Source organism: Schistocerca nitens, chromosome 4 (genome assembly GCF_023898315.1).
Source record: "Schistocerca nitens isolate TAMUIC-IGC-003100 chromosome 4, iqSchNite1.1, whole genome shotgun sequence".
Lineage (NCBI taxonomy): Eukaryota > Metazoa > Arthropoda > Insecta > Orthoptera > Acrididae > Schistocerca > Schistocerca nitens.
The window spans coordinates 214,063,704-214,086,660 of NC_064617.1; the positions used below are offsets into that span (position 1 = coordinate 214,063,704).

At 39.1% G+C, this 22,957-nt stretch overlaps 1 protein-coding gene across 1 annotated transcript in view; it reads left to right on the top strand.

Annotated features, from left to right (window-relative positions):
- LOC126252208 (uncharacterized) overlaps positions 1-22,957 on the top strand; it is an 88,879-nt gene that overhangs the window by 56,490 nt on the left and 9,432 nt on the right. Inside the window, exon 5 of the mRNA XM_049953078.1 lies at positions 180-359. Within this exon, the coding sequence (XP_049809035.1) occupies positions 180-359 (180 nt within the window). The remainder of the gene's footprint in view (positions 1-179; positions 360-22,957) is intronic.

Genomic DNA, 22,957 nt, shown 5'->3' on the forward strand with positions numbered 1-22,957 from the left:
TTCTCATAAAACAAAGTATACAAAATTACTTTTTATTTTGATCAACACAATACACATTCATAAGCAAAAACAAATAACTCGACAACTGAGAGTAAATTCAAAGATAACCCTTGTATCAAAGCTAACACAAGTCAATTGCTGTATTGATTATTTCCATGAATGTTGATCTATTGATACAGTGCTGCTGGGAGCTGCTACACATGATGCGTTGCTGCTAGGGGCAGCAGTTGTTGGACTGGGTGAAGGAGGCCACATAGCATGTGGAGCTAGCTTTCTGGATGATGCAGACACTTCACTCTTGCAGCCTGCTGTGGATCTTCTTGTGGGAACCATCTCATTGTTGCTTATCCCACTTCTAGGTATGATATTTTTAACATTTGAAATGAAGCTTATAATAATATCAGTTGCTATACACAGGTCTAGAGTGTCTCATATGGCAAAAGGTTTCTGAAATATGTTTTTAGTGTAGTGTATTATAATTTTAACGAATTAGATTGCGCATTCTGGAGTAAATGTCTCTTCTTTTATATAGCATGTAGTTACATGTAGGTTTATGTGCATCTTGTGTAGTGCCAATATAATTAAAGGAAATAAAAAGAAAGCAAAAAGGTAAAGAAAAAGAAAAAAAGAAAACTCTAAAAAGGTAAAAAGAAATGAATTCGTAAAAGCAGCTTTGACAATCTGGTCACATATTACTCACTTTTCCACATTTCATCCAAATCTCTGTCATAACAGTTTGTAGAATGAAAGTTTCAAGCTTGTTTTTCACATTATGTTTTGAAAGCATAACAGACTGAAATGAAATGCAAGAAAATGTACTTTTTTCACCTTATGGTAGGATACAGAAAGGTTACCACTTTATTTGTGGAGAATAAATTGAAAGTATGTATGGAGACTCACAATGGATACTATGCTTTGGTAAAATTTACTTTCAGTAATTAGCTGACCCTCCAATGAACGCTGCTTTATCATTCCACACAGACCAGCTAATCACTGATTATTGAAATCAGATCTCAGGTGGTAGAAGTGGTCCACAGAGGTACTGCCACGTATCACTCAGCTCTATATTTTGCCTAAATCTGGAACTTATTCTGAATGAAAATGAGGCATCAGACTATTTCCTCAACTCCTTGTTCAACTCAGCTAACGTTTGTTTTCAAATGTCTTTCATATTGACAGGCAGAGCCTCATCAGAGGGTATCATTTAATGATGCAGAAGTAATTTAGATTATATTTGAGGTAACTGTGACATATGCATTACTTTTCATGTGATGTCTAATTTGTTGGAATAAAATCATCCCAGGTTTCTGGCCACATAATATCAGTGCATGAATGTGATGTTTCAGAAAGGCTACTCTCTCTTTCCATCTTCTGCTGAAGGGTCAGTGTGTCACAACTCATCTTCTTAAACAGGTATCAGCAGCAGGCATTTGAATGTTGCAGTGGCCATTCCACAACATATAACAGTGGCCTGCCTAATCGCTTAAGCAGATGGCAACTTGCATCCACTGTCCATTGCTGCCCTATGTGATGCCGACACTGTCTCTTCCATCTTGTTTCTTCAAAGGCTGGTTGCCAAGCACCACTCATGGCAAAACCCTTAGCTCGACTAACGAGATTTGTTGTCATTTGTATCTCAGTTGCCTCCTTGATAATGTATTGTATTGTATTTATTGGTCCACTAAATCTTACATGTACAGTACAGCACATCAGATATTGGACACGTCAAAGTGTATCTTACAATTAAAACACTTTAGAAACTAGAAAATTATGTTCACAAAATTTTACAGTACTTCATATACTGGGCAAGTCAATGTGTAAGTTATAATTAAACCACATTAGAAACTTGAAGTTTACAACTGAATACATGTATAAGCCAATATTAACGATTACAGTATTTGCATGATCCTCACTTAAGCTCTAAGGATTTTTGAGGAACTCTTCTACACTATGAATTGACATATACACTAGAGAATTACATTCACAGAATTTTACTTCATATACTGGGCAAGTCGGTATACAACTCATACTTGAACCCCATTAGAAACTACAGAATTTCATCTGAACGTATTTATAGGCCAGTATTAATGGTTACATTATTTGCATAATCATCACTTAGACTCTCGAGGATTTTGGAGGAAGTCTTCCACGCTATAAAAGCAATGTGTCAACAGATATTCTTTTAATGCTGCTTTAAATTCTCTTGGTAATTTATTGTAGATAATTTTTCCATGGTGTAAAGTTCTTTTTTGGCACAAACTGGTTTTTGTATGGAGTACATGAAAGTCAATTTTCTGTCTTGTATTATGATGAACATTTTCATTTTTGGGGAGGATACTAGGATTTGTTATTGTATATTTCTTTATAAACATTGCACTTTCAAATAGGAAAATACATGGAAGGGGAAGAATCCCCATCCTTTTAAATAATGGTCTACATGGTTTGTTCCTTTTTATTCCAGCCATGATTCTCACTATTCTTTTTTGCATCCTGAAGAATTTTAGGCAGGATGGTGGGTTACCCCAGAAAGTGAGCCCATATTTTAGGACAGAATGTATATTAGAATAGTAAACTGCCATTAGACAGTCGTTATGACAGCAGTTTTCTAGCACTCTCATTAAATAACACATAGTACTTAGCTTCTTTAATATGTTGTCAATGTGAATTTCTCATCTAAGATTATCCTGTAGCCAGAGCCCCAGAAATTTTGTATTAGGCACACTTGCAATATCTGTGTCTGACATCTGAATTCTTATATCCTCTTCAGTGTTTCTCTTGACATTATGAAAATTTAATGCTACTGTTTTACTTTTATTTATTATTAGTTTGTTTTGGTTGAACCAGGTTACAAGATTTGTTAATGCCTCAGACAGTCTTGTCTGTAGTATCTCTGCAGTCTTCCCCCTGACTAATATGCTTGTGTCATCTGCAAACTGGATAGTGCTATGGTACTGGTTGGTTGATGTTAGGTCATTTATATGTATCAAAAACAGGATGGGGCCCAGTACCGAGCCCTGCGGTACTCCATATTTTACTGCTTTATAATCAGAATAGTGCCTTGTTGATTTATTTACTTTGTGAAAATGTATTTCTACTAGTTGCTTGCGGTCAGTAAGATATGATCTAAGCCAGTTGTTAGGCATACCTCTGATACCAATTCTTTCAAGCTTCTGCAGCAATAGGGTGTGGTCTATGATGTCGAAAGCCTTAGACAGATCAAGGCATATGCCAGTTACTTTTTGTCCACTATCAATTTTTTCGAGTACTTCACCCAGAAATTCATATATTGCTGTTTCTGTTGATCGGCCTTTCCGGAAGCACTTTTCTATAAAATCTAGCAACCTCTTATGAAAAAATTTTTCTAGTATTTTCGAAAATGTAGATAGAAAGGCAATAGGTTTATAATTTGCTATGTCTTCTTTCTTACCCTTTTTGAACAGTGGTTTCTGTTTCACTGTCTTTAAGCAGGAAGGAAAGACTCCATTTGTTAATGAACTGTTGAAAATGTGGGCTAATGGTATTGCAATGAGGTCACCCACATTTTTAATGACATAATCTGGAATCTCATCCACACCTGTTGAAAATTTTGTTTTTAACTCTCTAATTGATAGTATAATTTCCTTAGGGTTGGTTGGAGTAAGAAATAGGGAGTTGCAGTTTCTATTTTGATTTGATGATGTTGTAGCAGAATTTTTATTTGAAGATTTTATGTCAGAGAGTAATTTTCCACTAATATTTGCAAAGTATGTATTAAAAGCATTGGCTACTTCTTCTGGATTTGTAATTTTTTTGCCATCTTGGATTGCCTGGAGATTTACATTTTGGGAGGTCTCATTTCCTACTTGTTCTCTGACTATCTTCCACATGGCTTTCATTTTGTTCTTGGCCATTTTTATATGGTGATCATTTGTTGTTTTTTAAGCTTCTTTTATGGCTTTGTGAAACACTGTCTTATAATTCTTGAAATACACCAGAAATTATTCTGTAACATTTTGTGTTTTTGAGATTTCATAAAGTCTCCTCTTTTCAGCACATGATATTTTAATGCCTTTTGTCAGCCATGTTACATTTCTTTTTCTAGTTTTTAATGTTTGGTTTTTAACTGGAAAAGAAATATTGAAATAATGGGAGAATATTTCCATGAACATGTCAAACTTTTTACATGTGTCCTCATAGTTGTCTATATCATTCCATGTTTCATTTTTTAGTAAGTGCCTGAAGTGTTCTAGGTTGTGCTTGCTAAAATTTCTACCTTTTCTTGTCATTTGTTGTTCAGTATTTCCTGCAGTCTCTACTGGGAATTCAATAAACTGTGCATAATGATCACTGAAACCTGTATTCATATTTCCAGATTTGTGTAAATATTTATCTGTATTTATTAGTATCTGATCTATTGCACTGCTTGACGATTTGTTGACTCTGGTGGGGGATTTGATAGTTGTATGTATATTGTAGATTTTTAATATGGCCTCAAGGTTTAATCTGTCTTTTGAGTTCTTGTTGAAATCTATATTAAAGTCACCACATATGATGGTTATTTTACTAACTATTTTTATACTGTTAAGTGCCTTCTCAAGATTTTCAATGAAAGTAGTTACCTTTCCATCGGGGCTTCTATATATGCAAATAACAATTGTATTTAAATTTGTCAGTTGTGTAGCATAAATTTCGAAGTTTTGCTCTTCCCCTAGCTGGTTAGTGAACTTTAAATTATCGTGTTTGACGTCCTCTCTAACATATATGCATGTTCCTCCATGCATGGAGGTTTTCCTACAAAAAAAATGATGAAAAGGTAAAGCCCTCTATCCTTGTGTGATGTAACATATTTTCTGATAACCAGTGCTCACTAACACACATAACTGACACTTGTTTTAGTTCATCTGATAACAATATATCTATCTCACTAACTTTATTTGATAAGGATTGTACGTTTTGGTGCAGGAGCATAAATTTCGACGATGACTTATTTACTAGGTTGTTTTGGCCTACCTTATGTTCGACAGCTGCACATGACATATCATTTTTAACACTTTTACAATTGAAGTTTTCTTTCCAGAGCGATGTTTTAGAAGATGAAATCAATATTTCTCTGGAATCACTTGCCATAAAAAACGTTGTATTTCTTCCCTGTTTCGTGTTGGGCGAGTTGACTTGTAGTGTGATGGCGTTTCTGCTGTAATTTTTCGAGTTGTAGTTTGAGGAACTGCAACAAGGCTAGATGGGGATCCTCTTCTTCCCGCTTCAACACTTCCTGAAGTCATTGGAGTAATATGCTCTTCATTTGAAATTGGTGATTCCATTGCTGCTGCTGCTACAATTGGAGGCTGCACTAAGCCTGGCTGATTTCGGTTTAATTGTTCCATGATTGCATCGCACAGTGCTACTTTCCCTTTCATGTTTCTATGCAATCCATGGGTAGCGAAATCTTCTCTTTTTTGACTGTCTGCATTAATATGTGTCACATTGCTGAAGAGCTTGCATATTTTTTCGAACTTTCGGTTAGTTGCTTCGATTTCTGCATCCACACACGATGTTTTGATGAGGTCATGTCTCATAGGGATGCTTATTACGAACACTTTCATGTCCATAACTTTTGCCAATGTTTCCCTTGAAGATCGCAAAGCGAATTTTGCCTCGTTCTTGTAGACATCGTTTGCGCCAGCTAAAATAATGCAAGAGTTACTGTGTGTGTCAATATGCTGATTAACTTCTCGCAGTGGAGCACCTGGCTTCACAAATCCAATAACACTTTCATTTATTAGTTTTTCGTTCTTTGCCAGTCTTTTTCCATGACTATCAGAAAATAAATAAATAATGCCAGCATCTTGTTTTTTACGTTGACTGTTTTCGTTTGTTGTTTTCGGTTCCGAAACTTTCGTTTGTATATTTGCTTCACTTTGTCTGTTCGTTTTTTCTGATAGCACACTGAATCTGTTTTTGCATACGATATTAGAATCAGTCAATAACTTTCTTTGAGAATTTGACAGTTTACTTTTCACTACCGGTATGTTTGGAGGTTCGCGATGTCGAGAAAAGTTTGATCTGTTTACATGCTTTTCCGCTACCATGCTAGAGTTGTTTGTTTACACACGTTTTTGTTTACTTTCAGTTCCTTGCAACAGTTTTTCTTCAGATGGCTGTATTGCATGATTTACTATATTCGATTTTTGCACTCTGTTTTTTTTGTATTAAAGTTAAACTGCTTCTTTGAGATTTATCTTCCTGGATAGAGTTTTCTTCAGTCACTGATTCCCATTTTCCTGTGGAGGCCGTGTGTTCTTGCTTCCCGTACTTTCCCGATTGAAGTTCTTTTATATCCTGTTTTAGAGTACCGATTATGAATTTTAGACTTTTTATACGTTAATGTAGCTTTGATATCTCGTCCTTACAACTCATACACGATTTCTTTTTTCCATCGAATTTTACTTTTTTTCGCGGAGATACACGATTTACTTTAACACTAGCCGCCATCTTGAATCTGAATGCTGTTCCAGAAACTTACAACTCAGCAAGCTGTGCTTGACTAGTGCAGATCTGTTTTCCTGATGTAGACTTACAATTGCATATACACATCGACAGACAGGTATTGCTGCCCTGGATAGAGTCAGCTATTTGCTGGAAGATACAGGTATATGGGGGTATACTTCATGTTCCAGGACGTCATCAGGTTTCCTCTGCATATTAAAACCTCCCTGCTTGTATTTAAAGATTAATTTTATTGCTAAACGAGGAAAACTGTTACTTTGCATATGTTTATGAAATTGTTCTACTAATTACAAGTATGAGATGATGATGAATTACTTATAAAATAATTTTCATGAATAATAAGAATTTGGTGATTTTCATTGCCCAACTCATACCGTTGATGTTTTGAAGTTTATTGTCTTTGTTGTTGCTAAGTATCTAGAGATTTAAATTTCCTAATTGCATGGGGATGATAGGATTCAGCTTCAAAATGTTTACTGGAAATAACCTTGTTGCAGGCAGTTTTTCTATCACAGAAAAAGACATTTAATGTACAGTGACATACCAGAATAGTAATATCTTTACAACTACTTCCAACTTCCCTCATAAATCAGACTAACTATTTTTAACATCCACCAAAAGATAAATAGCTGAAATACAAAGTAACCGGTAATGTTCATGACTCACTATAATTTCAAAGATATCATTATTACATATTGATTGTTTGCATAAAAAGCAATTCAGCAATGTTTCATGACATTTACATTACAGAAGTTCTTTTAAATGTAATGTAATATTTGCGAATAGTAATAATACAAGATTTGATTCATTTTGAAAGTTTATTTCAAACTTAAAATGAACACAATTTTTCACATTTTGAAATATTTTATTGTAGCACATTTTAATATATTTGTAACTTAGTGAAACAATTTTCTATATTTTGTTCAATCACAACAAAGAAAACCAAAATTTATATGATCTCTGAAGTATTATTGGGTAATTCAGTTGTCCAAGTGTATCGGGTACTCTGAGTGTTTCTACATATTGCGTACTCCAATTATTTGCATGTATTATCAAGTACAAGAGATAATGATCAGTTTCATTACAATGCAGACATCCAGAAATTGGAGGCAGCTGTTTTCCTCCACTTCCATGGTAAATCTAATATTTTCGTGATGAATTCATTTAGTGTGTCCCTCCCATAGTGTTGCACCATAAACATGTTGGTTATGCTTAGTGTAATCTCTTCAAATTTTTTGCTGTAGAAGTTCATCACCATGATCCATGACACATGATAGAGTTGGAGCCACTGGAAACACATCAACTTTTTCGTGGTATGAGGGCTATTTGGAAACTAATACCTCATTAGTCATTAATGTAAATCACTGTGTAAATTATAAATGTTTTATTTGCAACTGTTGTCTACACCTTCCAGCTACTTCTCTACATAGTCAATGCTCCAACTTAAACATCTGTTGTTGTGTTGTACTAGTTTTCCAGTACCCATGTTATAGAAGGCAGCCATTTGTGTTTTCCACCAATTCTCTGTGCTTGTCTGCAACGCATTGTCTGTGCCAAAATTTCGTCTTTATAGCCAATAGTTAAAGTAAGCAGAGATGAAACTCAGGGGGACCAATCACGGGCTGTGTTGTGGGTGATCAAACACTTCCCATTTAAAATGCTGCAGGTTCATCTTCAATTGCCCCTGAAGAGAGAAGCTAAAAATTGTTGTGATGAAAGAAATGCATGACAATTATGTTACGTGGCTGCATGAAAGCAGACGTCTCTCAACAGGCCCTCATACTTGGTGGGAGACACTATTTTCTAAGCATCTTTATGTGCTCACTGTTTCTTCAGTACTGAAAAGTGTGACATTACTACTACTACTACTACTACTACTACTACTACTACTACATAATTGTGAGGCATACTAGAGGCACTGCCCAACACATTTGTGAAAGCTTCATCAAATTTTCACTGTGATTTCCATTTTGAATCCAACTGGATCTTACTTTCTGAATAGCCCTTGTAGTATTCATCACGCAGGAAGTATGTTTTTGTTAAGCAGTGACAGAACAAGTTTAATGTGCAAGGTTTGAAATGTTATTCCAGTTTCCTATGTAAGGAGATGGACAGTGACACCACCACTTTGCCAGAAGAGAGAGAGAGTAACCTTTCTGAAACATTATACTCACACCGCAATGTTATGTGGCGAGAGACCCATAAAGGTTTTATTGTGTTGAAACTTCAAAAAAACCTTCATAGACACATCTAATTTGTTACTGATGTAGCATTAACCAGGAGTAACAATTGGAGACTACCTATAAATATAGGCACATATCAACTTGAGCACTATGCTAAGTCTAACTTAACAGTAGCATTTGCCTGTATAGTTTGTGAGACACAGCTGAAATCATTAACAAGGCATAGCAAAATGTAACAGGTTGATTTTGTAGGTTCAGTTACGGTTGAAACAAATGTGAAGCTGGGATTTATTGAAAGGATTGATAACTTCTGAAGTGTGTAGTGTTTGTACCAGGATATCAGAGTGTTAAGAATACTGGGCACATACACAAGAGGACCATGCTTTGAACAGACTTATCTAACTTACACAAGAATGGCATAAAAATGATGAAAAATCTGTGTTGGCAGACACTTGAAGAAAGACACCTAATTGTCTTGAACAGACCTACTCAGAAACATGTAGGAACCCTTTTTCAGGAGGAAATAAATGAATATTCTTCAGCTTCATCCAAAATACTATTGTGAAACATTAACAGCAAACAGGCAATACAAGAGGAGAATAAAAGCTTTTGAGATGTGATGTTAAAAGAAAGAAAGAAATAAAGAGGAACAGAATTTACATCACAACATGACTACATAGAAGTGTGAGGGATTGTAAATTTTTTAATTAGGGAAGGAGAGGGGACAAAAATTGTATAGAAAGAGCAAGGCTTGAGTGTAGTAACTAGATTCAAGTAGATGTAGGTTACATTACTTGTGCAGAGCTGAAGAGAACACGGGACATAGTAGGTAGGCAGCTGCACCAAACCAGCTGTTATAACTTCAAGTTGAACAAATATATTTAAAGGACGACACAATACATGAAAGTCACAGATCAAGTAAACAAAGTAAGACGTGTGTACACTTTAACAGTCAAATCATAACTGAGTCCGAGTCTAGTGGCCGCTGGCTGGCTGGCCGCTTAGGTGGCGCTGCTGCTGCATGGCTTTCAGACAGCGCCGCATGTAGAGGATGTGAGTAACTGCGCGGCGGCACTTTGGAAGATCGGCGAGTCACATCACTAGCCTTTGGCATGAGCACTGTAGCAGGAAGGACAGGGCAGGAAGAGATGATACAGTAAAAATACCAATCATAAATTCAGGTCTTCTGCTATGATTTCTAATGTGTGTGCCAGACCTGACCATATCATAGACAAAAATAATAAGATGAAACAGGTGATTCTTAACTTTCAGCAACTCATGCAAATTCCTTGCCTGTTTTGTGGTGACATTTATGTGAGACGCAGAATCCAGCATTCTTGCTAAATGTATGGTCATCTAAAGCCACAAAAGTAGTTGTGGCTGGGTTGAAGGGAAACGGGATAAGAACACTACTGTTCATCAAATTATATTAGTAAGTTAGCAGGCAATGCTAATTGCAGTGTCAGACTTTTCAAATAAAATCTCATTATTTATGAGTGAATATTATTGATGGAGGATTACTCATTTGTGTGGTATAAAGTAAAAATGGGTAAGATTTCAGTTACCCTAATGTAGTTTAATAAGAGACTGTAACATTGATCATGGTGATAAAACTCCATGTACTGTAACACACAAACTTCTATCATGAAATGATTGTCTGAATTACAGTGAAGGGCCATAATGCCCATGCTGCATGTCAATCTTAGGGTGCATCCTGTGGTGTACAGCAGAAGTCACCAGTACACAACAGCCCCTCCAGGTCAAAGCATAGACCATACACAGACTGCTTACCCCTTTGTAGTCTTTAGACCATACAATTCCAGTTATGAAGTTAATGAGTGTGTGCTGACAACAGAGATGTGTGATAGAGTTAACACACAAGCACCCTCATCTATGACTTCTAAACATGGTGAGATAAATCTCACTGAAATTACTACAACAATGCTGTGGAAAATTCTGTGATGGTTGTTTTAGGTGTCAGTATTTGCTAGTGTCTGTGGTCTCTGCAGGGCTATGACAAAGCTTCTAACATTCTGATGACTTAAAGTGTTAGTGTGAATCAGGGTTATGTCAATTAAATCCCCCAAACCACCCTCCACTTCTTTACGAGATGACTTACTTGGAATTAGCAGTCACTCTTCTCTACTGGCTAGCCGGCTGCTGGAAACACTCTTAACTTCTTCTCCATTGAGTAATGCTAGGTACAGGAACTTCTAAGCCTCTTTCTACTTATGAAATAAGTAGACATACAAAATTTACTTTTTGTCAATTAACGGTGTATTTGATCTCCATACACCATAAAATTCTCACTTTCCACATAAATAGGTAACTTTCTGTAAGTCTATCATACAGTCAGACATTAGAAACAAATCAAGTTACAGTTAAAAGAAAGTTGGCTTGGATATTTTGACCTTTCTAAACATGAATCATAAAATGAGTATTTTCTCTAACAAGGCTGGGCCAAGAGCATACAAGAGTACTTTTTCAACTATTCTTGTTTTAATAACAACAGTCAATGACACAATAAGCACAGAGCTGCATATAAACTCCATGGTTTTTCCTTACACACTCACTAAAACATCTATAGATTGCCCGACAGTTACTTGTCAGTGCCGTCCAACTGCCTCATGTACTTTCTTCCCGCGATTGATTTTAAACCTGCACACACTAACATGTGATGCACAGTAGGTAGGATTCTACCATCCAACACTCATATCCAGAATACTGTATGTTCAAGACGGTAGAAGGCTGAGTGGTTTTAGAATTTACTGAGAAATTCTCGAATCAGTTCATATCCCCCCCCTCCTCCCCCTTCAGATTGAACACGTGATATTTTATACATAATTGTTATGCAAATAATATCACTCATAACAACATCTCATATCTTAACAGTATACATTTATACACATGTTTATATACATATATTTTCTTTCAATAACAATTCTTTGTCCTCTCTTGAACAATCTTTCACTTACTCATTTCTCTACTCTTTTTCTTATTTTACTATGTTATTAAGACATGAGCATTTACTCATGGCTTTAGTCAGCTTTACTAATATTTAGTAATTGTGAGAACTCTTTTTCTTTTCTTTATTTCCTTTTTGTCTTTTTTTTTTCAATCATAAACTACAGGTGTTTATGACACATGAGTAATCTATTTTCTATTCTTATCTTTTGTTTTAACTTTTTCAAGTATGTGTAACTTTTATTATTTGTAGCTTGGAAGAACTCTGGACAAAATCGAAGTGTTCTTTTGACACACATTTGTTTCCACGAAACCTAATAACGCTAGTCATTCATAGAATTTACACTTCCCAGAATAATCCCTATAAAATTTGTGACTTTTGTCATGATACTGTCCCCTTCTCCTAGGATCAGCACGTATTCCTTGCTTGTGGGTTGACCTTATGAGAGCGCTTCCTCTTTCCATTCTGGTAGGTACCCCCTTACAAAACATCCCTATTTTTTAGGCCACAGATCATCCTATCTCCACGTAGGTATGCCTGCCCTTTATACTTACTGAATACCAGCTATGCCCCCCTTATCCTTTCTGAGTAGGCCTCATTGCCCATTACTCTAGTATACATTTCTATATATACCATAATTAAGTATCTTCTGGTAAAGATATAAATCTATCTTAAACTTCGCATTCATTCTTTAATATATCATTTACTCTCTAGAGTTCTCTTCTACTTATCAACTTCTATATTTTCAATAGATATTGTATTTACTTATACTATTTATGTCCCACTATCCATCAATTCATCAGAGTAGTCATTATGCTGATGTTTGTTAGTGACCAACATGACTAATTCTACTCCTACTTTCATTTTCTTTCTTTGCTCATGCATCTCTCCCACTTATACATTACTCATTACTACTTTATAGTTGTTCGTTATGTATGTGCACCCCCTTCTTATGTATATTCAATGTATAACCATGATAGCTTCCTATATATATATGCACATATTTCCATATGTACACACATTTTCCCTACCACAACTTGTGGTTTTCACTTCATGACAGGCTTCCTCTTATGTGATTTAATGTTTGTGTAGAAGTGTATATTTGTGTATATGTGGATGTGTGTCCATGTAGTCTGATTCTTCGGCCTTCTTATCTAAAGATAAGGTTTAGGTTTTTAGTAACCATGGAAATAAGGAAGGACTTCAGTGGTAAGAGTTTGTGAATATAGAAAGATAGACAGGTCCTCAAATGAGAAGTAAGAAAGGAAAAAATAGCAATGTATACTAGGGTTGAAGAAGAGAAAGAAGATAGCCCCAAAGACAGGAACCCCTCCAAACCTATTGAAATGGCAAATGATGACAAATCAGGCACACTTGTTTGTGAAGGTTGTTTGAAAGGTGTGATGTGTGTTTTGTGTTAGTCATGATTTATCATTTCTTGTAAATCATGCTTTTAGCTACAATACCCATCACTTTCAAAATTTATACAAACCCTGCCATCTATATCACATCTCTTAAAATGTATAAAATATTCTATACAAAATAGAAAATCTATACAGAACATTTAACAGTTGATCAGCTAGTCACACCTTATTATATTTTCCACAAATATAATACTCTATTCAGTTTATTTCATCTGGATATCACCTTTCCTTCTCTGATTATCTTAAGTTGTTCTCTATTTTACAGTCATATCCGGTTGTCTAACCACTATGATTACAGAATAGTTCTAGATTTTAAAGGAATTCAGTGCAGGGAACTATTTTGCTAGCTAGGATCTTGAACAATTCTCATGTTTTAACTTAAATGGCAAAAATAATTTTCTTTACTCTTGGTATTTCTGTTTCTTACATCATTCGTAACATTCTTCTCCACATATGTGTTAGAATTTTGCACACAGCACTTTCTCTTACACTATATGTTATCTAGGTTCACTGCCATTTTGTGTACTTTGTTGTAATATTGCAGGGTGCATTCATTTTTTGTTAGCATTGGTGGTAGTGGGAGTATCTGTTATTTCTCTCTCTCTCTCTCAAATTCTGTGTGTGTAAATGAATGCCTCACTATGGTACAATGGTAGGTGATTTAGGAAGGCTAGCAAGGTTGTTCTTTATCTACATATTTTATCAGTTTTGATCCTGTTTTATTGCTAATGTTTGTTTGGTTGTTTATTATATGTTTCTCTTCTAGTATTGACTTTTGGATTTGGAAGTACTCTTGTAAGGTTAGCAGATGTTTTTGTTACTGAATCTATTTTCGTGTCTCTTTTTATTGTGTTAGGACGGTGGTTTTCTAGTTAGAGGTGTTCTGCAAATGTTGAATGACTGGTGCCATGTTTCCATGCCCTTTTATGTTCTTTATAACTTATTTCAAATGTTCACTAATGTGCCCTAAATATAGAGCTTCCCAACTGTTACACTGGAGTTGAAAAATAACAGATTTTTTAAAAATATATGTCAGTGTCATCTTCCTTCTTTAGACATTTCCATATTGAGAAATTGTTTTTGTATGCTATTTTTATTCCTTGTTTCTTGAGAATGTTCACAACTCTGTGTGTCAGTTTGTTTTTGTATGTGAAGGAGTACCAGCTTGTCTGTTGAGTTTTGATGTTGTGCCTTGTATAGTGTTGTTGTTATTGTTCTCTGTGTTGATGGTTTGTGTTGTGGTTCAAATGGCTCTGAGCACTATGGGACTTAACATCTATGGTCATCAGTCCCCTAGAACTTAGAACTACTTAAACCTAACTAACCTAAGGACATCACACAACACCCAGTCATCATGAGGCAGAGAAAATCCCTGACCCCGCCGGGAATCGAACCCGGGAACCCGGGCGTGGGAAGCGAGAACGCTACCGCACGACCACGAGCTGCGGACTTTGTGTTGTGGGATTTTGGATTTATGTAATGTTTTGTTTATCATTTTTATGTTTTTTCTGGCTTTGTAACTATAGATTTTTGGTATCCATTATGTTGTGCTATCTGAATTATGTCCAACTCCTTATTGTTGTTGTATTTGTCAAGTGGTAATGTGTTTAGACTGTGGAGCATGTATCAGAGAGCTGCTTGTTTTTCGGGACTGTGAATAGTTAGATGACAGGTGTATTACTATGTCTGTTTTGGCCATTTTTCCATAAATTTTGAATGTGTGTTGGTTATTTTTCTTTGCGATGGGTATATCTATGATGCCTATTTGCCCTACTTTTTATTTCTCTAAAGTGAACTTTCTGTTCTATGTAATGTGTTTATCTCTGTGTGTAGTTGTTCTTTCTTATTTTCTGGTTTGTTTCCGAGAAGAGGATGTCACTTATGCATCTTTTAATGTGACATGAGAATTTCTAAATCCAATAGGTAATAATAGAAAAGAAACATGTAGTAAGTAACCAAACAAATATTTGCAGTCACATGCTAATAAAATACACAAGCTAATAAAATACATAATAGATAAAAAAAAAAACCTCCCCTCACCAGAGACCACTAAATTAACATGACATTAGCTAGACAATAATCATACAGACTGTCAACAGATGTCAGTAAGATCATTTTCAGCACAGAAAGTGGCATTCTAATCAATGGACAACCACACCAGCGATGATATCAGAACATATATCAAATGGGATAGTGTTTGCTGGATAGTCCCTCATCCACAACTGCTGTGTATACAGTTACAGATGGTGCAGTATGGCACAGAGAAGATGCAAACTGATGTGGCCCGATGGCTTAAAGTGAATCATTCTGTTGTTTTTGGATGTGGTAACAGTTTATAAAGACTGAAACTGTATCCTGAAGACCAGGGTAGGGCTGACCATTTGTGTCATCAGTAATAGAGGACTGTTATTTGGTTGTAAGGCCACAACAGTACCGCCTTAGTAATGCATGGCAAATGGCATCTGATCCAGCAGCATCCACTGGACATGTATTGAGGCAAATGGTGTACAGAAGGCTTCAGCAGAATGGCCTTTATTGTCAGGGACCTGCTGTATGTATACCTCTGATGCATCTTCACAAAAGAGAACGTCTAGAGTGGTGTCATCAACATGCTGTCCAGATGGAGAAGCAGTGGGCCAATGTTCTTTTCACAGATGATTCCTGATTTGGTCTGGAGAGTGATTCAAGATGGATTCGCATCTGGAGGGAATGTGAAACTCAATTCTGGATACCCAAACATTGTGGAAGGATCCCTAATGGTGTGCACAGGTGTTACATTAAGCACACAAACACCTCTTCACAAAATTGTGTGGGTAAAGGTTTAACTGCTGTCAGCTATAATTACAAGATCTTGGGACCTCATGTGCAGTTGTCACAAGGTGCTGTAGACCCAGACTTTGTACTGGTGGATGATAATGCTCGATAGAGCACAGGTGGTTGACGTTTACTTGGAAATGAAAGATATTGTACCCATGGCGCTCTCCCAGTTTGAATCCCGTACAGCATATCTGGGATACATCGGGAGATGGGTTGCATCACCTCAGCTTCCACCAACCACACTCTCAGATTTGGGAGCAGCTCTGCAGGAGGAACATGCATTATTGCCTAAAGATGAGACTGATGACATTATTCACAGCATGCCCCTTGTTGTTATGCCTGTTTTGCTGCCAGACATGGCCACACTCCACACTGAGTGCATTAACCAGTTGTCAGAATCCGTATGTGCAAATCTGTTAAGTTGGAAAAAATGAAGAACATTTTTGTCTACCATTATGCATGTTCCAGTTATTTACGTTCTGTATTATGAACACTTTTGGTTCTTTACCGTCAAATGTGTGTCCTGTTTTGTGGCAAAATAAATGCAGCCTTGCAAAATTTCCATTTCTTGCTTTAATTTTGGACACCAGTGTGTATTTTGTTTTACTCCCAACTGTGTTTAATGATTTTAAAGGCAATACCGATTCTTACTAGCAGTTCATAATATTTGTAAGTGGCTTTGTAAACATGTTTTCCAGCTGGTCTTTTGATCTAGCACAAGAAAAAGAAATGATTCATTATAGTTGGTCTTTTGATCTAGCATAGGAAAAAAGAAATGAGTCATTATCTTTTTTTCATGTATGTAATGAAACTTTATGTCGTTGTATTGAGTGCTTTCATGATGGGCATAGTTTTTCTTCAACTGTAATACAATGTGGTTTCCCACGAACAGTTGAGTTGGTTGCTCTGGTGTTGATTCCAGGTCCTTAAATGGACATTGAGAGTCAGGTGACTCCAACAGCGACATCTGAATCTGAAACATACTCTGCTTTTTTTGTAGATGTTCTGACACATTTCTGCTTGTGAGATAATGAAGCAACTGTTTCTCTAGGAAATATATTCATGTAGCACATTGGTTAACATATAAACACACAAACCTGTAGAGCTAACACATTTCCATCAATCAACAGTCAAATTCCAATGGTTCCAAGCCTGCTGCTATCATAATTGTTGGGTCAATATGTGAATATGTAGGGGTGGTCTGCTGTGGAACTCCATATTCAATGACGTACAATGAAAGATGTGCTCCAAAACACTTGTGCCTGCACCACCATTAAGCTCTTTTGGCAGAGATGCCACAGACCGTCATCCATCCTATTTTACACAGCAGACAAGCCTCCAAACCCCATGTTCTGTGAAGAGTCGTGAACATCAAATCATTTAGTACCTGGTGGTAGTTCACTGTCCCTCTATCTCTTTCTATATGTGCTCATGACAGTAACACATGAACATTTGACCAGATTCACTGTTTTTGAGATACTTGTTTGCAGGCTCTGTATAATAATAATCTACCTTTGTTGAAGTGATTTATCTCAATGGATTTCCCCATTGCAGCCCATATCTTTGCTAGGGTGATCCCCAATCCACATCTGCTCCACTTACATACTTTTGTTACTGTGTCATGTGCCCACAACACCACCAGGTGGCATCCAACATAGTGGTGGGCAGTGGCCATAATGCTTTGACTTATGAGTGTACTTATGTATATTTTATATGTTAAGCAATATAATAGAGGGAAACATTCTAAGTGGGAAAAATATATCTAAAAACAAAGATGATGTGACTTACCGAACGAAAGTGCTGGCAGGTCGATAGACACACAAACAAACACAAACACACACACAAAATTCAAGCTTTCGCAACAAACTGTTGCCTCATCAGGAAAGAGGGAAGGAGAGGGAAAGACGAGAGGATGTGGGTTTTAAGGGAGAGGGTAAGGAGTCATTCCAATCCCGGGAGCGGAAAGACTTACCTTAGGGGGAAAAAAGGACGGGTATACACTCGCACACACACACATATCCATCCACACATATACAGACACAAGCAGACATATTTAAAGACAAAGAGTTTGGGCAAAGATGTCAGTCGAGGCGGAAGTGAAGAGGCAAAGATGATGTTGAATGACAGGTGAGGTATGAGTGGCGGCAACTTGAAATTAGCGGAGATTGAGGCCTGGTGGGTAACGGGAAGAGAGGATATATTGAAGAGCAAGTTCCCATCTCCGGAGTTCGGATAGGTTGGTGTTGGTGTGAAGTATCCAGATAACCCGGACGGTGTAACACTGAGCCAAGATGTGCTGGCCATGCACCAAGGCATGTTTAGCCACAGGGTGATCCTCATTACCAACAAACACTGTCTGCCTGTGTCCATTCATGCGAATGGACAATTTGTTGCTGGTCATTCCCACATAGAATGCATCACAGTGTAGGCAGGTCAGTTGGTAAATCACGTGGGTGCTTTCACATGTGGCTCTGCCTTTGATTGTGTACACCTTCTGGGTTACAGGACTGGAGTAGGTGGTGGTGGGAGGGTGCATGGGACAGGTTTTACGCCGGGGGCGGTTACAAGGATAGGAGCCAGAGGGTAGGAAAGGTGGTTTGGGGATTTCATAGGGATGAACTAACAGGTTACGAAGGTTAGGTGGACAGCGGAAAGACACTCTTGGTGGAGTGGGGAGGATTTCATGAAGGATGGATCTCATTTCAGGGCAGGATTTGAGGAAGTCGTATCCCTGCTGGAGAGCCACATTCAGAGTCTGGTCCAGTCCCGGAAAGTATCCTGTCACAAGTGGGGCACTTTTGTGGTTCTTCTGTGGGGGATTCTGGGTTCGAGGGGATGAGGAAGTGGCTCTGGTTATTTGCTTCTGTACCAGGTCGGGAGGGTAGTTGCGAGATGCGAAAGCTGTTGTCAGGTTGTTGGTGTAATGGTTCAGGGATTCCGGACTGGAGCAGATTTGTTTGCCACGAAGACCTAGGCTGTAGGGAAGGGACCGTTTGATGTGGAATGGGTGGCAGCTGTCATAATGGAGGTACTGTTGCTTGTTGGTGGGTTTGATGTGGACGGACGTGTGAAGCTGGCCATTGGACAGGTGGAGGTCAACGTCAAGGAAAGTGGCATGGGATTTGGAGTAGGACCAGGTGAATCTGATGGAACCAAAGGAGTTGAGGTTGGAGAGGAAATTCTGGAGTTCTTCTTCAATGTGAGTCCAGATCATGAAGATGTCATCAATAAATCTGTACCAAACTTTGGGTTGGCAGGCCTGGGTAACCAAGAAGGCTTCCTCTAAGCGACCCATGAATAGGTTGGCGTACGAGGGGGCCATCCTGGTACCCATGGCTGTTCCCTTTAATTGTTGGTATGTCTGGCCTTCAAAAGTGAAGAAGTTGTGGGTCAGGATGAAGCTGGCTAAGGTGATGAGGAAAGAGGTTTTAGGTAGGGTGGCAGGTGATCGGCGTGAAAGGAAATGCTCCATCACAGCAAGGCCCTGGACATGCGGAATATTTGTGTATAAGGAAGTGGCATCAATGGTTACAAGTTCCCATCTCTGGCTGCAACCCTTCTTTCCATCAGTCCCTATACCAGTTCCAAACTGAACAATCCATTGCCCTCACCCACCTAATCCTTCACCTACACATCAACTCAGCCAATGAACACACCCGTCAACTCCTATCCTTAATAAAAGTCCTTAATCTTTCCTCTCCCACATCCACACTGGCTGTTCAGAGCATCCTCCTACAGGCCAACCGTAAATTAGAACAGCATGCCACCCTCCACCTCAAAAAACTATCCAATCTCCTGGTTTCCCACCTCCGGAAAGGCAACTCACTCACCCTTCACAACCTTCCCAGCAAACCTCAACCTCCTCTCATTGCACACAAACCCAGTCTCTCCCATCTACTCAATCTCCCACTTCCATCTCCACTCCCTCCAAAACCTCAAAATTCCAATCAACACAATCTGGAACCACAACACCCTAATTCAGTAGTTAACCGTTCCTCCAAACCTCTCTCCCAATCCGAAACTTCTGTCCTATCCAAAGGCCTCACCTTCAGCCCCACTCCCAGATTCAACCAAACAGCCCTCATCAAAGATTTACTGTCCTACACTCGTACTCTCTGCTGGAAATATCACTTTGCCACGAAGAAAAATGATCCTAATCCTACTCCTAATGATCCAACTCCCCAAGACACCATCCAAATTGAACCCTGCCTGGAACAGTTCCGTCCTCCATCGCAGCGGGACCCACCTCCTCTTCCTCAAAATCACCCTCTCGAAACCTTCCAGGAATTTCTGACTTCCAGCCTTGCATCTCAATCCTTCTTAAAAAACCTTAATCCTACTCCCAACATCACCACTGCTGAAGCCTAGGCTATCCGTGATCTGAAGGCTGACCGATCCATCGTCATTCTTCCGGCGGACAAGGGTTCCACGACCGTGGTACTTGATCGTTGGGAGTATGTGGCTGAGGGACTGCGTCAGCTTTCAGACAACACCACATACAAAGTTTGCCAAGGTAATCCCATTCCCGATGTCCAGGCGGAGCTTCAAGGAATCCTCAGAACCTTAGGCCCCCTGCAAAACCTTTCACCTGACTCCATCAACCTCCTGACCCCACCGACACCCCGCATCCCTACCTTCTACCTTCTTCCTAAAATCCACAAACCCAATCATCCCGGCCGCCCCATTGTAGCTGGTTACCAAGCCCCCACAGAACGTATCTCTGCCTACGTAGATCAACACCTTCAACCCATTACATGCAGTCTCCCATCCTTCATCAAAGACACCAACCACTTTCTCGAATGCCTGGAATCCTTACCCAATCTGTTACCCCCGGAAACCATCCTTGTAACCATTGATGCCACTTCCTTATACACAAATATTCCGCACGTCCAGGGCCTCACTGCGATGGAGCATTTCCTTTCACGCCGATCACCTGCCACCCTCCCTAAAACCTCTTTCCTCATCACCTTAGCCAGCTTCATCCTGACCCACAACTTCTTCACTTTTGAAGGCCAGACATACCAACAATTAAAGGGAACAGCCATGGGTACCAGGATGGCCCCCTCGTACGCCAACCTATTCATGGGTCGCTTAGAGGAAGCCTTCTTGGTTACCCAGGCCTGCCAACCCAAAGTTTGGTACAGATTTATTGATGACATCTTCATGTTCTGGACTCACAGTGAAGAAGAACTCCAGAATTTCCTCTCCAACCTCAACTCCTTTGGTTCCATCAGATTCACCTGGTCCTACTCCAAATCCCATGCCCCTTTCCTTGACGTTGACCTCCACCTATCCAATGGCCAGCTTCACACATCCGTCCACATCAAACCCACCAACAAGCAACAGTACCTCCATTATGACAGCTGCCACCCATTCCACATCAAACGGTCCCTTCCCTGCAGCCTAGGTCTTCGTGGCAAACAAATCTGCTCCAGTCCGGAATCCCTGAACCATTACACCAACAACCTGACAACAGCTTTCGCATCTCGCAACTACCCTCCCGACCTGGTACAGAAGCAAATAACCAGAGCCACTTCCTCATCCCCTCGAACCCAGAATCCCCCACAGAAGAACCACAAAAGTGCCCCACTTGTGACAGGATACTTTCCGGGACTGGACCAGACTCTGAATGTGGCTCTCCAGCAGGGATACGACTTCCTCAAATCCTGCCCTGAAATGAGATCCATCCTTCATGAAATCGTCCCCACTCCACCAAGAGTGTCTTTCCGCCGTCCACCTAACCTTCGTAACCTGTTAGTTCATCCCTATGAAATCCCCAAACCACCTTTCCTACCCTCTGGCTCCTATCCTTGTAACCGCCCCCGGTGTAAAACCTGTCCCATGCACCCTCCCACCACCACCTACTCCAGTCCTGTAACCCGGAAGGTGTACACAATCAAAGGCAGAGCCACATGTGAAAGCACCCACGTGATTTACCAACTGACCTGCCTACACTGTGATGCATTCTATGTGGGAATGACCAGCAACAAACTGTCCATTCGCATGAATGGACACAGGCAGACAGTGTTTGTTGGTAATGAGGATCACCCTGTGACTAAACATGCCTTGGTGCATGGCCAGCACATCTTGGCTCAGTGTTACACCGTCCGGGTTATCTGGATACTTCACACCAACACCAACCTATCCGAACTCCGGAGATGGGAACTTGCTCTTCAATATATCCTCTCTTCCCGTTACCCACCAGGCCTCAATCTCCGCTAATTTCAAGTTGCCGCCACTCATACCTCACCTGTCATTCAACATCATCTTTGCCTCTTCGCTTCCGCCTCGACTGACATCTTTGCCCAAACTCTTTGTCTTTAAATATGTCTGCTTGTGTCTGTATATGTGTGGATGGATATGTGTGTGTGTGCGAGTGTATACCCGTCCTTTTTTCCCCCTAAGGTAAGTCTTTCCGCTCCCGGGATTGGAATGACTCCTTACCCTCTCCCTTAAAACCCACATCCTCTCGTCTTTCCCTCTCCTTCCCTCTTTCCTGATGAGGCAACAGTTTGTTGCGAAAGCTTGAATTTTGTGTGTGTGTTTGTGTTTGTTTGTGTGTCTATCGACCTGCCAGCACTTTCGTTCGGTAAGTCACATCATCTTTGTTTTTAGATATATTTTTCCCACTTAGAATGTTTCCCTCTATTATATTGCTTAACATATAAAATATACATAAGTACACTCATAAGTCAAAGCATTATGGCCACTGCCCACCACTATGTTGGATGCCACCTGGTGGTGTTGTGGGCACATGACACAGTAACAAAAGTATGTAAGTGGAGCAGATGTGGATTGGGTATCACCCTAGCAAAGATATGGGCTGCAATGGGGAAATCCATTGAGATAAATCACTTCAACAAAGGTAGATTATTATTATACAGAGCCTGCAAACAAGTATCTCAAAAACAGTGAATCTGGTCAAATGTTCATGTGTTACTGTCATGAGCACATATAGAAAGAGATAGAGGGACAGTGAACTACCACCAGGTACTAAATGATTTGATGTTCACGACTCTTCACAGAACATGGGGTATGGAGGCTTGTCTGCTGTGTAAAATAGGATGGATGACGGTCTGTGG